Source organism: Amphiprion ocellaris, chromosome 16, assembly GCF_022539595.1.
Source record: "Amphiprion ocellaris isolate individual 3 ecotype Okinawa chromosome 16, ASM2253959v1, whole genome shotgun sequence".
NCBI classification, from domain to species: Eukaryota; Metazoa; Chordata; class Actinopteri; family Pomacentridae; genus Amphiprion; species Amphiprion ocellaris.
Genome location: NC_072781.1, coordinates 3,425,454 through 3,442,571, shown reverse-complemented (window position 1 = coordinate 3,442,571; position 17,118 = coordinate 3,425,454). Strand labels below are relative to the sequence as shown.

Here is a 17,118-nt window from a genome sequence, read left to right as displayed (position 1 = left end):
CACACACACACCAAAAAGAGGGAGACTTGGCTTTGCTTCACAGTATATTCCTATTTCCTGATAAGGTAACAACTAATTGCACTGAAACTACTGACTCAAGGTTGTTTAAGGGTGGAAACCATAATAATCCTCTCTATGAGACACCACCAGTTGCTGCATCACATCATCACTAACAAAGGAATAGATTAACAGGTAGAGAGCAGGAAGAGGGTTCTAGGAGGGTTCTTTTTACAGAGTGCAGCTCTTGGATATTGGATGGATCGTGTGCCAAGAGATATGGACATATCTGTGCACCAACTAATGGCAGAACTGAGTCTAAACCACGGTTTATCCTCACCTTTAGCCAAACACATTTCAATATTTGAATTATATGTTTGTGTTCTATAACCAATCACATTTCACCATATTGTATAAAAAGTTCTGTTCATATCAGACTTTATCCTTTTCTGGGGGCTGTTCCAAACAGAAAAGGCCCTTGTACAAGATTCTTTTCAGACATTGATATTAACAAATAAACAGCTTAACTGGTGAGAAGTACTTTGTCTTCAATCTCACACAACGAACACGCGTTCTCACAAAACCACAATTAGTCATTTCCACAAATCATTCAGCCATTATTTTAATAGTTTAACAGTGTGACTATCCTGGCAATCTGTCACTAAAATAGTACAAACAGATTCTAACCGTACCCTGTAATCCTGAAGTCCAATAAATTACTGTTGCAGAAATGCAATGCAATGACTGCCATTAAAGAACGAATGAATGAAAATCACTTACAGATCAGAGTCCATGTCATTGTACTTTACAGCCTTGGTAGTTGCTGCTCGGGCTTTTCGCATCATCTGTTAGAGAAAGTGAATTAGCAAGCTTTCCATGAAAGTTTAAACTACACCCCATTTAGTCAACAGCTGCTAAAGAATTAACGTGGCTAGACGTTAGCGTTAAACTGCGCTAGTGTAACGTTATTAACGCACGGTTAATCTAATTATATGTCTTTAAACGGCAAATTACGGCCGAAGAAAGAGCAAAAGCATTTTGTTTGCACTAATATCAGCACAAACATGACATTTACTGAAGCAGACAAACTCGCCAAAGTTCGCTAGCTGTCACAACCAAGTTCAGGCTAATTAGCTGTTTTAAATTTGCCGCTTCACGATGACGCTAGGAAAGTTAGCAGGTTAACTGGTGCGACAATGTGACAAATTAATCAATAGCACCATATTTCCACACGGTATGAAGAGTGACTCGATAGTTTTACCTTTAAACCGTTTTAAATGCTTCAAACATTTGCAGGTTCTCCGTTCGAATCGTGGTTGCTAACTTTGAATATGCACTTCCTGAAACAGAATCGGCCCGACCAATCAAAACGTCCAACAGTCTTAAAGGGCCAGAGCCTCTTTGGCTTCGTGTTTATCAGCAAATGGCAATGTGAATAGCGCCACCTGCTGTGTCGGGGTAAGTATATAGTGGCATTAAGTGAACTGAATACTGGTTAAAGCAAACGAATCTAACAAAATTAATAAATACAAGATATAGATAATTTCTTAATCTTGTTCCCATAAGATAACCCATTTGATGGCTCCTTTGATTGCCAAAAAGTGACCCTGTTCCAAAACTTAAAGTTGGCACTCTGCTTGTTCAAGTTGCCAGTTTATTTACATCTACAGCTACTTTTATCTGGGCCAAATAGGCCTCCAGAAGTTTTCTCTTATGTCTCTTTATTAATTTAGGGACAAAAGTGACTGAATTATTTAAATTTGTATCAAGAACTTGCTTCAAGTTTATCAAAATTAAGTGAACAAGTAAAATTAGTGCTTAAAGTTAATTCTACGTTAATTATTTAGATTGTTTCAAATGAACATTTTCCATTGTTTAAGTTAATTTAACTTTAAGGAAAGTCAACTTCAAGTTTCTTATTTTTAAATCTTTAGTATTTGCTGTACACAAACGTACATCACCTCACCCTTACACAGTCTGGTATTCTCTAGGAAAGTTAAGTAATCAGGGGAGAGGACGTAAGGGATAAAATGACTCATCAAGCCAATTTCATGAAGTTGCCTCTACTTGGATTTCATTTTAAGTCAATGAATCCAGAAATTTCAGTTGAAATTACCAACAATATTATGCAATTACAAACATTATTAAGTCAATCCAACTCATTAAAATCATGTTTGTAACTTAAAAGCTTAATCTAAATCTGGATTGGACTGTAGAACACCAAAATGTAAATTTAAAAAAATAATAAATAAAAAATCTCAGTCTCATTTTGGGTTTCACTCTGACAAACTTGGTTATATTTTACCCAAACCCTATTCAGAACTGTGATTTTATATTCAAAATTGATCACAGGCCTTTCTTTTCATTGTTTCTGGGATTTACTGGAAATGTTAAGCTGGCCCACTGCTCTCTCACTTCCTTTACACACCTTCACTGTATTTCTGTTTGCAGATTTTTTTTTTTTAAATTACTGTTCCTCAAACGTCAAAGTCACAACAAATCAAAACCAAACAAACTCAGTGATTTTATCATATTTTGTCTCCATTTTGAGAGAAGCAGTGCAAAAAGAAAGTAAACATGATTTCTGAGAAAATTAATAAAAATGTCAGGAAATCTCTAAACAGTATGATTTGATATTTATTTGAAAAAGTCTATCATTACTATTCACTGTATCATATGGTCTGTAGTTCCTTCATGGAAAATACATGATAATGACATAAAAGCTTGGTAACTGTCTAATTGCTGGGAGTTTCACAGGGGATTGTGAACCCTAAAAAGTACAGATTGAGAATTTATAAATTAATATAAGATAGATAGATAGATAGATAGATAGATAGATAGATAGATAGATAGATAGATAGATGGATGGATGGATGGATGGATGGATGGATGGATGGATGGATGGATGGATGGATGGATGGATGGATGGATGGATGGATGGATGGATGGATGGATGGATGGATGGATAGATAGATAGATAGATAGATAGATAGATAGATAGATAGATAGATAGATAGATAGATACTATATGCAGTACTTGAAAAATCCAATTAATACTGCGTGCTACACTAACAATAACAAGAAAAACACCAATATGAATAAGTATTGTGCTGCATTTGTACTTTTTCATAGCAAAGCTACAAAGCACTTATCAATAAAAACAAAAGTTTAATGAGACAAATAATGAGAGAAAGTCAAACAAACATAAGATCTCAAATGTGCAACATTAACAAGACATAAAATAGTTTAAACCAGTCAATGTTCTCCACACAGCCCATATTAATAGCAATGTGATATATTAAATGCATTATCAGCTGTACATTTATTCAGTATTTGTTTGCAAATCATAGTCAGTATCATATCATTATTGGCTAAAAATTATTTCATTCCTCACTAGCTGTTTGGTGATTACTAAACATTTCTATGTGCTTTACCTAGTAACGGATGATGAGTCATGATGAGCAACCAATCAGAAATCCAGTTTGACAAAATTACTGCCAGAGCAGAAGCTAGTTGTCTAGATTGCGAGTGGGGGTTTTCCCTGTAACCTGCTTTCAGTTCCTTCTTCTTCACATCAGACATAAAAGTAAAACCTTTCTGAATTCAGCCTCTATTATTGTTCTACTGTGCGGAAGTGGACCTGAGAGAAGGTACTGTGTCTGTTTTATTGTGTTGGTGTGTGTGTTTTCTGTCATCATGTTAATATTCCCTCTGCTGAAAAAAGTTTGTGATTGTTTTATGTGTGTTTTCAGGTGTAAAGATGTCAGACCCAGAGACCCAAACTCAGCCTCTTATTGGGGCCTCCAGCCAAACAGCTGTCAGTGTAGGAGCACCAGAACAGGGGTGAGGATGATAAATGTACTTACTTTTGTGTTTTTGTTGCATAAAAACACCAGATGTTTGGTGAAGATGAAAAAGCAGTCATGTAAAATGTTCAAACTATTTCTAGTCATATGAGTTTTAGGGACTTCCCTGATGTGTGTGGTGTTTACTGTTAAAAATGACAGCAGAAGTATAGAAAATACAGTTCTGGTGTGTTTTTCTTTAGTTTTTTTTTATTGGTATGATCCTTGTTATGGCGACTTATATCTGCGTAGAGTAACATTGTGTTAAATGTGACTGTTTTAAAACTTTTTTTAAAAGTTTGGGTCAGTACAGGAATTAGGGAATTAGATCAATGTAAATAAAAAAAAAACACGTCTTTGTGTCAGAGAACAGGAAAGTGAGTTTATATTCTTATTTCACAGATGTATATCTTAATATTGCCTTGATATTAAATTAACTAAAGTTTGAACGAGTAGCCCAAGTCACAACAGACATTTTTTTTAACATTATAACCCATTTTCCATAAATTATGTAATTAAAAAGGTTGATATTTAGTAAATCTTCTCAGATTTTTTTGAATGGGTATTTTCCAACTTCAGTTTATTTCCATATAATCTTATCAACAAGTAGTATAGAAATGTCAAATCAGTCAGTATTTAGCACACAACAATAATGTTATCATTCCAAATGTGATGGATTTTCAGCCTGCTGATCATTTTTCATACCGGTACATTACAATAAAGAATGGAAACCAATAACTTTATGGAAAACCAACTACAGACTTGCAGAATTATGAAAAGTACACATAGAGTTGCAGTTGAGGAGATACAATTTGTAAAAACACATAATGGTCCTTTAAAAGGGCTTTAATTCAACTGAAAGTCTATGGATGTCAGTGGATTTTACTGTATTTTATGAGTAGATATGATACTATTCAATAGGTTTATTATCAGTGGTTTCTGTAATGGATATTTCAGGTATGTAAGTTAAAAAGTGAGTCTCAGAGAGGACACATTATATAAATCCATGGGAATGCCCAAAGCCAGGCATTAAGAAAAGGGAAACACAAAAAATTCCCAAACTTTCCCTCAGGTGTCTGCTTGGCAACAGCTGATGTCATTGCGTCTTAGTGATACATACAACACATACTATAGTTCCTGTTTCATAGAATTCCCCTGAAAAATCTGGGGTCACCGGCCTTAATTGCACAAGGGTTTTCTAATCATCAATGAGCCTTTCAACACCATTAGCTAACACAATGTAGCATTAGAACACAGGAGTGATGGTTGCTGGAAATGTTCCTCTGTACCTCTATGGAGATATTCCATTAAAAATCAGCTGTTTCCAGCTACAATAGTCATTTACCACATTAACAATGACTACACTGGATTTATGATTAATTTAATGTTATCTTGGTTGAAAAAAGAACTGCTTTTCTTTCAAATATAAAGACATTTCTAAGTGACCCCAAACGGTGGTGTATACACACATAAATATATAGAGATACATATACACACCTGCATACATACACATACACACACATTTATTAGAGATCAATGTTTCAATCTGACAGTCACTAATGAGGAAATTTCCTCCTTTTGTTTTTAGCCGCTCCAGCCGGGCCTATAAGGTGGCAGGAATAACCCTGCTGGCCTGTGTGCTGATTGTGGGCCAGGCTATGACCGCCTACTTCCTCCTCAGCCAGAGGAACGACATCAAATCCCTGGAGGAGCAAGGCACCCAGCTGAAGTCGGAGATGACCAAGGGAAGATCTGGTGAGGAGGCCAAACTCAGGTCACTGTAGGAGGGATGTAACTGACACCGGTGGCATTTAGCAGAACGTTTACACTGCACATGAACAATGACTTCATACTGAGCAGCTAAATAAGAAAATAAAGAAGAGAAAATGTCAGGAAAGTCCCTGAAACTTGTGACGTTACTCAGATTTTTGATAAACTGATAACATGCCAAATGATCAAACCAAATGATGACATTTCTTCCTCATGTTTTCTGAAGCCCGGGATTTTTTTTTTTTTTTTAATTGTTCTTTATTATTAATTTAAGTTCATGCATCTCCTTAACCTTCCTGTTGTCCTCATTTACAGGCACCAAAAATATTGTTTCCTTGTCTGAAAAAAGTCCAAAAATTCAGCAAAAAAATTCCCCAAATTTCAGAAAATTTGCAAAACCTTCAGGAAGAAAATTCCAATAATTCCTTAAAAGTTTCCCTAAGAAGTTTTTTTTTTTTAAATCCCCCAAATTAGGCAAGAAAATTCTTGTAAATATTTTCAAAAAATGAGTAATATATTCCAAAAAAAATCCTAAAAATATCTAAAGTGATTACATATATATCAGTAAAACTTCTAATATTTTTTTTAAGAACATTCACATAAAAATCAACCGAAATCCAGCGGAATTTGCTGGATTTTGGTTGATTTTTTTGCGAAAGTTCTTAACAAACATTTTTAACATTTCTTTTTTCCACCAAAAAATGTTGAAAGATTTCCTAAAAATGTTGAAAATGTGGACATCAGAAGTTTCACTGTGAATTTTTTATTTTTTTCCCCACATTTTCAAACTTTAAACCGGGTCAGTTTTGACCCGCAAGACGACACGAGGGTTAATGTAGACAGTGTTCTAGCAGTCTTCTTTGGCTTAAAACTGCACCCAACTTTCCTTTTATCTACGCTGGATTCCTGTTGATGTATACCTATAATTTTTGTTTTAACTCTCAAAAATGCAATATTTCTCTTTCTGTCTGAAGTTTCTGTGCCCCTGCGGATGCACATGCCCATGAACACCCTGACTGAGCTGATGGACGACACTGCAGAGGAGGTAAAAAAAAGTCCAGCATTGGACTTGATACTGACTTTATCAGTTTCAAATTCAAAATAAAGAGGTTATTTTTTTATTGACACATAAAAAACAAGCCTCATGAATGACCTCAATTCATTGAACAACGCAGGACCTTGAAAAGAGACTATTTGTTGCTCGCTGATGGATCTCTACTGCGATTTTTATTAATTGTCATCCAGGAAATATACAGATTCTAATAAAATATCATTATTACAGCTGTTTCATTAGTCAATTTATAGTTACAGCAGAGGTGCTGGTATCTCATTTGGATTTTATTATATCATGTTTTGGTGAAATTAACTGGCTTCCATGTTTTCTGTTCTGTTTGTATTGCAGGAGTCTGGCACTGACGGCCCAGCAAAAGTTGGTATGTTCTGTACATATTTACTGTCCGGCATCTTCCATTGTTGTATTTATAACTAAGCTGAAGACCCACTTGTTTACTGTTACATATGAATCTTAAATTGTTTGTTTTATTGATGTCTTTTTTATTGTTTTTATCTCTATGTACAGCACTGTGACTGAAACCACTTTATAAATAAATGTATTATTATTTTTACCTCTTTCAGACCCGTCTCATGCCACCGATTGCCAGCTGGAGGCTCGTGGTTTGAAGCCTGTGCAGGTTCCAGGTTTCCGCCCTGCTTGTGACATGGGAGGCCTCTACAAGACCCAGCAGTGCTTCATGGGCCAGTGCTGGTGTGTGGACCCAGTCAGCGGGCAACAGGTCACATGTGCCCAGAAGGCCGCGAAAGTTGCCTCCGACTTCATTGGTGAGACAAGATAACTGGTCAGGGATTGAGAGGGCTCATGTTAGCTCTGTGTGTTGTTTGGAACCAGCATTTTCTAACCAAAGCTTGCATTTGAGGCAGGTTTCATGAGACCGAGTGTAAATATTCTCTTTCTAGAACACTTTTGCTTTTCATACTGCATGAATTCATGAAGTCAGTTACGTATAGAAATTTACAGAAATAGAAATACATTATTGATTCCCAGGGGGAAATCCTGATGTTACAGTAGCAAGCAGAAAGAGTAAAGGGACCATCACCACAATAGAAAAATGTAAAATTTAACAGAAATCTAATAGTAAAAAAATATACAAAGACACAAAATACACAATGAAGTGTAAACTATAATATGAATTAAAAAAGTGTACTAAATTATGGTGGTGATCCCTTTACTCCTTCTGTTTGCTACAGGAACAACCACAAAAAATAAAAGAAAAATATAAAATGAAATAATGTAAAAATATACTAAGTTACAAAATGCACAATAAGGTGTAAAATATACTATGAATAAAAAAATACTAAATTTAAAAATGCACTGTACAATGTCAAATGCTTAAAAAAAATGTTGTTTTTTTTAAAGGCATTGAAGAAGAATTTACTTTTGTTGCAGATATTTTAAAAGATTTTGGATGATTTGTTTGTCACTTTATGTTGGTGGATACAGATCTGGATTCACGTGCAGATTTACAACATAGCTATTATTAAGATATTATTTTTTAAACCTGATTTGAGCTTTGGTGTCACTGATGATGAAATGTTGATCTTTGCAGAACTTGAGGGCGAGAGCAAATAAGCCACTGACTAAAAGTGTGGTGAGTAAATTTATAGTGTTCCTCTGCATCACTATGAAGCCATACATGTTTAATGCCTGCTTCAGTTTTCATTTCTTCAAGAGCACATTTATTTAATAATAGCATCCAATTGGAAGTGCATTTCAAACAGTGAATTTTAAATACTTTTGGAAAGGGATCTTGTGTATATTGTGCTGGTAAAACCATGAATCAAGTGGATTCTTTAATCGTGTTTTCTGTCTTTTAGGGAACTGAAGCCGATTGTTCTGGAAACCAACCTCAGTTCAACTCCTCTCCTGTTACAACTTTGCCATCATATAATCATCCTATCTCCAGTACTTAATAAGTTAATAGGGTTTATTATGTTGCTAAAGATTTACCAAATTCCAATCATTTATTTGCTTGCTATCACTTGAACTAGTTTGTTGGAGCTCCTCTATAGTTAATATTATATAGACAGCAAAGCCTTTCAACTGATTATTAAATAGATATTAAAGGTTAAGGGTTGTATTTTTCTGTTTCTCGCAGATTTAAGTATAGTTTTAGTCAAATTTTGCCCCATGTCAATTTGACTGAGAAGAATACACTTTCACATTATTCATTGATGTAGTTTAAGGAGTGGATTAAAAAACAACTCTGTCCGCTTCTCCTTGGCATTAAGTAAATTTCTTTTAGATGATGTTTGGCTAAACGTAAAAGGATGAAACTGTTATTAAAAGCACGGACACACATTTGTAGACATGGATAACTGCTACATTTATGATCAGCATTGTGCAATTTATTCCAACAACTCAAATAAACCACATAAAGACAGTTTTGGTGGATTTCTTTTCTGATAGTATCACAGTGGAATTTCATATCTCATGTAAATGAAACCAGCCACTGATATAAAGCACCGTCAGCCGACTCGTCTTAATCTATATTCCAGAAAGGTTATTACTTAAAACAAAACATGATAATCGACAGGAAATCAATCGATTGAGAGCATGCATCAATGGTTGTCAATAGGCACAAGTTGTTTCTGGGTTCCAGTCACGAAACATACTTATGTTTCTGACACACCTTCCAGTCAACACAAAAACTTTGAAAATATGAGCACAATCTCAAAAAAAATCAGTATGTTCCTCCTTTATGGCTTATATGTCTTAATATCTCTTAAAGGCCCAACTGGGTCTGAAGTTCAATGGCAACAACACAGTGACAGCAGAGCAAAGAAAACATTTTAGTGCAATTTTACTATTTTTTTCTTTGATAAGAAACAAGTTTTTATTCTCAAGTCACTCTATATTGTAGTGTTTACAAATGTATTTCTGAAAAATTGCAGATTTAAACAAAAGACTTGTGAAAAGTAGAGCTTTCGTTAATCACAAGTGGTCAAAATATGTGCATGTAATGAAATATCTACCCTGCAAAATGAAAATACTATCTCTAAATCATGTTTGATTGATTATCAGGTATGCTACTATTATTTTTGTATTTTTCTTTGCATTACGTTTCTGATGAGTCCTGCAGCAGCAGCATTGTTTATGGACATATTAATCATCCAATTTATGTCAAAAAAAATACCCAAAGTACGTACAGCTCATCACATGATACAATAAATCAAACATTTCTCGCTTTCTTTGACAAGTTTGGATAAGTCATGTCAAATGAGATTGAAAGTAACAGCTTCAACTCCTTAAAAATCACACAAGTGCAAAAGATCAGCTAGTTTCCAGCATATGAAATAGGCAGCCAGATCTCATCAGAAAAAGGCTATTGCACACATGGCATGAGATGATAATATCAAGTCCACACCAGAGTAGGCACTCTTAATATACATTTTACATTAAACACCTTTAACACACATTTCCCTGTTTTGTTAAAACTCCCAAAACTACATCTTTAAACAGATTTTTGCTTTGGCATACGTGTTATTTGCTTTTGATGTTCCCAAGCTCTTACAGACTGGAGCCTTAATTACTCTGTTCATCAGTATAAGGTGGAATATATATTTTTTTAAAAAAATACAATTATGGGTATACTGTATTTTTGCATGGAGTGTGTAATTCTTGGAGTCATTTATACGCATACACAACTATAAAAATGACGGGAAGTATCTGAAAAGTCTACAGAGATCAGGGGTGTAGTCTGAAGGGAAGAGGAGGGTTTCTACACCTGCAGAAACACATCACTTCACACCACAGACTTTGTTGTAACACCTGCAAACAATGTGAAAACTAACAAGAACCAGGACGGGTTTTGACAAGTTTTACACAAAGACGCACCGTGAGATGTGAGGTGAGGTAATTTTTACCCCCTGAGCAAAAAAGGGCAAATTAGTCAAGACTGCTATAATTGATTTTTGAACACTAGAGGGCAGAAGATAGAAAGAGGACGACAAAACACATTTCTGAGACTTACATTATTGTTGTAACTGAACAAGTTTGTCTTTCTGAATGTCACAAAAATGACGTGATGTGTTTCTCTTTAGTGAGGAAGTAAAAATGCCACCACAGCTGTCACACATATATTGACTGGTCTCATAAATACAGTTTTGGAAAGCATATATTGTAATTTCAGGCTGGACAAGGTTGGGTGCAGAAATCAGTTACAGCAGCTATTATTTATAATCTTGGTAGTAAATTTTAATCATTAACCACATAAAAAAGAAAGTGTTTTTTTTCTGTGGTTGACTAAATTGCAAATCTTTCCACATACATGTTAGAAAGTGCATTTTAGTGGACCTTTCTGCATACATACACAGCCGAACTGAATTAAAGACCCCCTTCACTGAAAATCACCCTTTTTTCACCCTGTTAACATTAACATATGGTGTTCTTTTGTATGCATTGAGACATATTTTGAGCAAAATAACCTGTCCACACTGCAGCTGAGAATTTCCACCCTGTGACTGCAGTGTAGTGATGACAGCCTTAATAACAAACCTAAAAAGCCAATCCCATTAACTGGGTTGGGCTTTTTGTATCATTTTTCTTTGTTTGGTGTCCAGTTCTAACATGTAAGGTTGAATTACTCCAATGGAATTTGCTATTGTGCAGCATAGAATAGTTTTACAGTATTTGATTAGAGCTGTAGGTGAGCTGGAGTGCTCAAGTTGCAGCAAATGGTAGGGATTGTAGGGACAGACAGGAGGAAGGGACTTCATAGATCTGCACATTTATGCTTTTCTAAGGCATGAAGGGATTATTTTCATTTAAACAAAACTTCTAAATATGTACTCTGATATGCAAATATGAGTTTTAAGGGGTTTGATCAAAACCTGGAGATGAAAAGAGGTAAATCACTGTAAGTATACCTTAGCTTGCTATTTAAGAGTTTCCCTACTTTGATGAAATTATAAACCTCTGAAAATTTCTTAGCTTTTGAAATACATATCTGTTCCTGTATGCAGCTGTACTTGCACCCTTGTTTTGTAGATGTACGTCTTCCGCCTTGCTCCTCTCTTAACTTCTGAATTTTCCTCCTTTTTTTCTCTTACTTGCTTCCTCCTTTCAGGTTGCGTATGTAGTCTTTGACGGTGTTTTCAATGTTGGGGACAGCATAGTTTTGTGCCGCATATATTCCCGTACACGTTCCTACGACAACACCCATCAGAGCCGAAGAGCGTAGCCTCGCCACGACGTACCCGGCTAGAAAACCCTTCAAGAAAGGAGAAGCCAGCAGACTGCCTCCCTAGAAAGGAGAGGAGAGACCAGAGTTTGTACTTCATAGTCAGTCCAGTGTATATGCATCTGCATACTAACATACTTTCACATGTTTTTACAACTGATTGGCCTGTAATGAAAATATAGCGAGTATGTAGAAATGAATGCATGCATGAGCCTTACTGGAGGTACTCCAGCCTGAATCTCATCTTCAACCCGTCTCTGAATGTCCTCCAGCTGGTCTTTCAACTCAACCAGGTCCTTGAGTTGGCCAAGAGGGTTCTACAGACAAACACAAACACAGAGACAAACAGGTTAGTGAAGATGATCAAAGTTTCTTAAAACATACAGTGCAACTAGAAATCGTAAGACACTGTAACTTGTTGTATTGTGGCAATAATGATGAACAAATCCATAAAATATACATGAAAACTGTGCACTTGTAGTTATTTTGAGTTACAACACTGTTAACTTGATGAAGATATATATTTTTAAATATTTACAGACCTTTTTACAACTAAGTCCTACAATAAGAATGGTTGCTAACAATTTTCCTTTATTTAGCAAGATGCTTGTAGGCTTAAATCCACTCTAGATTCCTGTAGTGTGATGTAACTGAGTACATTAACTTAAGTACTGTACTTAAAAACAATATTGTCATCATTCCACTAGATTTTTTTTTTCCATTAATTTCATTACTTTGCATACCTGGGTTAATAACAGAAAACATAATCAACAAATAAACTATGATGTATTACTGTTGAAAAGTCCTGCAGTGACACTTTATTATGTCACCATGATAAAACAAATCAGCAGTAAACAGAGTCAATAAAGTCCAGCAATAAACAGTATTCTGACATGGACCATTCAGCATGAGTACTTTTACTTTTGAAACTCTAAGCTTATTTTGAATCAATGCCAACTATTTGGTACTTTTGTTAAAGTAAAGGAATGCATGCAGGACTATGAAATGTGACAGTAATTCTGGATTATGTAGTATTGTTACTTTAACTTAAATAGGACATCTGAGTATTTTTTCCACCAGTGCTAGCTATCCAGCAAAACAACAACATGCTCCATTTAAGAGCAGCCAGTAAGATTTAATAAAACTGTCCATTTCATGATTAATATTCTAGATGTAGATGATTAACAAACTATAAAACAATTAAGCATGATGCACGACATTTTAATGCTTTAACATAGACTGGCTGTTCACTAAAAATCTACCCTCACCTCAGCATTAATGCAGTTTTTCTGACATGATATGTTAGTTGACTGCAATGTCTTTTCTTTAACAGCTAAAGAGGCTAACTCTGTACCTTCACACGTGATTTTAAGAAGACTACAGTGTCATTTTACAACTTGAGATGGACCAATTTAATTAAACCCTATAGGTTATATTTTTATCTCCTGTAAACTGGTTATTTTAGCTTTGAAGTAAGCAATTATGGGTGAGATTAGCAGACAAACTCTACAAAGTTCTTACGAGGTTAGCTTGATACTGTTAGCGTTCGCTGGCACCAACAATCAGTTTCTTCTTTCGGTTATTTTAACAGCTTTTTATATCTGCAGCACACTGAATTTCTCTTAAACACCACAAATAAATCTGCTGTTAATTGCATTGATGTGGTTAAGCTAATTAGCCTAATAGCTAACAGTGAAGCTAACTAGCCCTAGAATGCAACTTTGGGAGCGCGTGCCTGTTGTTTTACGTCATGAGCTAACGTTACGAGCTAACGCTAACGTTAAGAGACTGTTGAGTGATTTTTTTCAGTTTAAACCAACGTTCATCAACAAAGTAAAGTTACAGAAAGTTTAACACCGACCTTGTCATTCGCCATAGTTTCACTCTGTTGATGTCTGTCTTCTTCTTCCTCTGGTGTTTTGGCAGGAAATGAAGCTTACTGCCCTCCACTGTTCACTCACAGACCCTGTTTTTGGTGGATTTTCTTCACAATAAGGTGAGAAAAAAATGAAGATACCGCAAAATCATATGACTTTTTTTTGCTCACAGTACGAAATCTTACACTGTATTTATGAGTACTGTTTCAGGATTGTGGTAATTGCACATTTAACCAGCAGACAGCTCACATTCTCACAATGGCCCCATTACTCTAACAGTCTCTTTTTCTTACATTTCCTGTCATGTTGAAGCCTCCATAGTTCCAAGTTCCAATTTAGTTTCTGCCAAGTAGATCTGCAGCACAGTTTAAATTATAAAATATAATATATTTTCAGACACGCTGGGCTGCATGATCATGAGCCATATGCTGCATGAAAATATTATCCTTTAGTGGCATTTCCTTTTAAACTTTAAATCACAGTGTCGTTTGCAAATCTCCATACTCTCACTCCTAGATAACTGCAAGGAAGCTGACAGGAGTTTAATTAACTCACTCTGTGCAGCTCAGCACACAGGATGAGACAAAGAGAGCAAAACAAAAAGAGGTAGTGAGAACTGGAGTAAATAATTAGAGCGACAGAAGCAGCGAGATGCTCATAAATCAAAAAAATCACAGCTTAAAGGAGGAATAAAGACTGGAATGAATAAAGAGTAGGAGTCAATTAACATCTCTTGACACTGTTTCTTTACACCTTATAGTTTTTCCAGCATCTCTTTAACACAGTTTTCTGTTTGCAAGCCTTCAAGTGCAACAAAATTCACATAACACTGCATTTTCTCCCTATAGCTCTTCAGGTGTAAAAACATTGCAGAACAGGTTTTGCTTCACCAACACAATTTAACACTGTTTTTTTTCTCTTTATCGCTCTTCAGATAAACAACAAAATATAGCACTGTTCTCTTACAGCTCTTCATATGCAATAACAAGTTTTTAACACTGGTCTTTTGACTGCAATAACAGAATGTAGCACTAATAATCTGCATAAATGTAGAATTCTACACAAGCTGAGTGTATTATGCATCACCATGCCACATCTGTACATGTAAAAGGTGTATATAGTCTTTATTATCTTATAAAATTCTTATATTATTGTACTTTTGTATTTCTTGTCTTGCATCTCCCACGGGTCATACCACCTCAATTCACAAAATAGAAAGCACTATTTACGCCTGACCATCTCATTTTTTTTTTTTTTCTGTGCATACATAGGTTATTCAGTAAAGCATGTTTAAATTCTAGGGTCACTGATAACATTAGTTTTTCAGTTAAAAAATCTTTAACCCTTGTGTTATCTTTAGATCCTCAGGGTCAAAAATTACCCACCTCCACTGAGCCTGTAAAATAAAGCAGCTTAATTGAATTTTCAACCCAAAATCTGTTTTACATGAAGAAACAACCTGTCATGTATCACACACTTTGTGAATGCCTGTGTTTTAACCTCTTCAGAGGGCATAAAGACTGTGTTTAATCAGTGGACAGCACTGGTTTTTAATACATCATGCATGTTATAACTGTTTCTGTACTAAAGTAGAGGTTTATTATCACTATTATTGCCTCATAAGGGACTGCACAGGTGTAAAGATTATTCGTTTAGCAAGAGATAATACTTGTATATCCTAAGAAAGCAATTACCCCATGCCTCATTTGTATCTAGCTGCTGTAAGATGCATACTTCCCTGAGGATCAGTAATGTTTGTCTTGTCTTATTTGTCTAACAAATAACACAATCTAAGTTCACATGGACTGCATTTTATTTCTAAACACAGTGCGAGTTGCTTTTCTGCTCACTAGTACTGAGAGACTGGATGATTGGTCACAACTGTGATTTGCAGAGACTGTGAAAGTGAGACTCACACGGGAGGCAAGAGCGAGATTGAGAAAGATGGAGGGAGAAAGTACTAAAGACTTAACAGAGAACATGACTTATTCCCACCTGATAGAGAGATACAAGGAGACAGAAAGACTTGAACTGCAAGAGCAAACAATATGTTAAAGTGTCTGATTTGGATTGATTTAAAAGGATTAATCCTGCAACACAACATTAAGGATTACTTTTTGGACTCTACTTTGTGGTTTCTTCTGTTTCTGTAAAGGCCCTTGGAAGTACTTAATCCTCACTCTTGGCAGGACAGAGACTCCATTAACCTTTCCTTATTCAGGGTTATCTCAGAACCAACCTGATACAGTATTTAATGGTACGTTCAAGCCTGGAATAAAACCGTGTGCGTACTTTTTGCAGGAGATGAAATGCTGGTCACACACTCCTCTGGACTGCAGGTGTGAGAGCTGGAAGCAGCGATGGAGGTAAGGGGTCTCTGAACTTTCATGCTGTTGATGGTTCGGGGGGGTATTGATTTTGGCTGAGGCATATTTGGCTGACTAATCTTTGGATGCCTCTGTAAAGGAAAGGTCCCGGAAGCCCACGGTGCAATCATTACAGTGATGCGCTTTACAGAAATGTGCATTCATGTGCCGTAAACATCAGGAGCAGACGATTGATCTGCTTTCGGCTCGTCAGTTTGAGTTGCAGGATGTTTGAAATACGCTGTGAAATAATCATGAACTGGTTTATGTTCAGAGAAAAACACAACAATAAATAGCTTTGTGACTAAAACTTCATCTATTATTCAACAAGCCTAGCTGAATTATTTCTCTTACATATTGAAAGCAGGTTTTGTTATTACTCCCAACAGACATTGCAAAGGTTTTTTTCCTTTTGCAGATATAGCAATTATAATTCAAAGTGTGGGGAAAGAACACTCTGCACTTGAGCTCCAGGACATAAAGGCAGTTGTCTGTTTTGCAGTTAAGAAATAATTCAAAATTGAATTTAGAGTCAGTGCCCTGCACATCTCCTAGCCTTTAATTATCATTTCCTTCAGTAGCAGTAAAGCAGAAAAACACATTTGACTGATAATTTGCTGAAAATGGAAGAAGGAGGTAGTTTTAATAAGAAATTTTTGAGTTTCAGTGATAAGCAAGGAACCAAAGTAATAAATAAATCTAAGTAGATCATTTTGAGTTGAAATAGTGTTTAATATGATAAAGTTAGTTATCTTGGATGGAGGATAGAACATAGTGAGTTGCTTTAATTCAGCAGATAAACAACAAATGAGTTAAACAGCTTCCATAACTTTTTGAGTTAAATGAAGATTATTTTCATAGCCTTACTTCTTCAATCAAATTAAAGGTTATTTTTAGGCTGAGTTCACTCACATTTTCAAGGCAGCTTTTGAACTTTAACTTCTAAATTTAGCTAAATTGAAATGTCTAATAGCGCACAAACGTTCATAGTCAGACACACTGCAAC

The 17,118-nt window shown here is 35.6% G+C and overlaps 3 protein-coding genes across 3 annotated transcripts in view; 1 reads left to right on the top strand and 2 right to left on the bottom strand.

Annotated features, from left to right (window-relative positions):
* srbd1 (S1 RNA binding domain 1) overlaps positions 1–1,343 on the bottom strand; it is a 60,166-nt gene extending 58,823 nt beyond the window's left edge. Inside the window, exons 1-2 of the mRNA XM_023268336.3 lie at positions 1,259–1,343; positions 778–842 (exon numbers count right to left, since the gene is read on the bottom strand). Coding sequence (XP_023124104.2) covers positions 778–842 — 65 coding nt within the window. The 5' untranslated portion in view covers positions 1,259–1,343. The remainder of the gene's footprint in view (positions 1–777; positions 843–1,258) is intronic.
* A 2,170-nt stretch (positions 1,344–3,513) lies between these two features.
* On the top strand, positions 3,514–9,070 carry cd74b (CD74 molecule, major histocompatibility complex, class II invariant chain b). The gene is made up of 8 exons (XM_035947278.2): positions 3,514–3,647; positions 3,750–3,840; positions 5,431–5,597; positions 6,587–6,657; positions 7,015–7,045; positions 7,248–7,451; positions 8,237–8,278; positions 8,505–9,070. Exons 2-7 carry the CDS (start codon positions 3,758–3,760, stop codon positions 8,257–8,259), a joined length of 579 nt encoding a protein of 192 aa, XP_035803171.1. The 5' UTR covers positions 3,514–3,647; positions 3,750–3,757; the 3' UTR covers positions 8,260–8,278; positions 8,505–9,070.
* LOC111567319 (SLC35A4 upstream open reading frame protein-like) lies at positions 9,010–13,791 on the bottom strand. The gene is made up of 3 exons (XM_023268335.3): positions 13,731–13,791; positions 12,088–12,186; positions 9,010–11,932 (listed from the first exon to the last, which is right to left on the bottom strand). The coding sequence occupies exons 1-3, from the start codon at positions 13,743–13,745 to the stop codon at positions 11,735–11,737; spliced, it is 312 nt and encodes a 103-aa protein (XP_023124103.1). The 5' UTR covers positions 13,746–13,791; the 3' UTR covers positions 9,010–11,734.
* Positions 13,792–17,118: the final 3,327 nt, after the last annotated feature.

What these genes read in the sequence shown, in the direction of transcription:
- cd74b (XM_035947278.2), top strand. Translation starts at nt 3,758, where the DNA reads ATGTCAGACCCAGAGACCCAAACTCAGCCTCTTATTGGGGCCTCCAGC. An exon ending in TGACGGCCCAGCAAAAGTTG is followed by an intron (nt 7,046 to 7,247) that starts GTATGTTCTGTA and finishes TACCTCTTTCAG; the next exon opens with ACCCGTCTCATGCCACCGAT. An exon ending in AGTTGCCTCCGACTTCATTG is followed by an intron (nt 7,452 to 8,236) that starts GTGAGACAAGAT and finishes TGATCTTTGCAG; the next exon opens with AACTTGAGGGCGAGAGCAAA.
- LOC111567319 (XM_023268335.3), bottom strand. An exon ending in TTCAGGCTGGAGTACCTCCA is followed by an intron (nt 11,933 to 12,087) that starts GTAAGGCTCATG and finishes TCTCCTTTCTAG; the next exon opens with GGAGGCAGTCTGCTGGCTTC.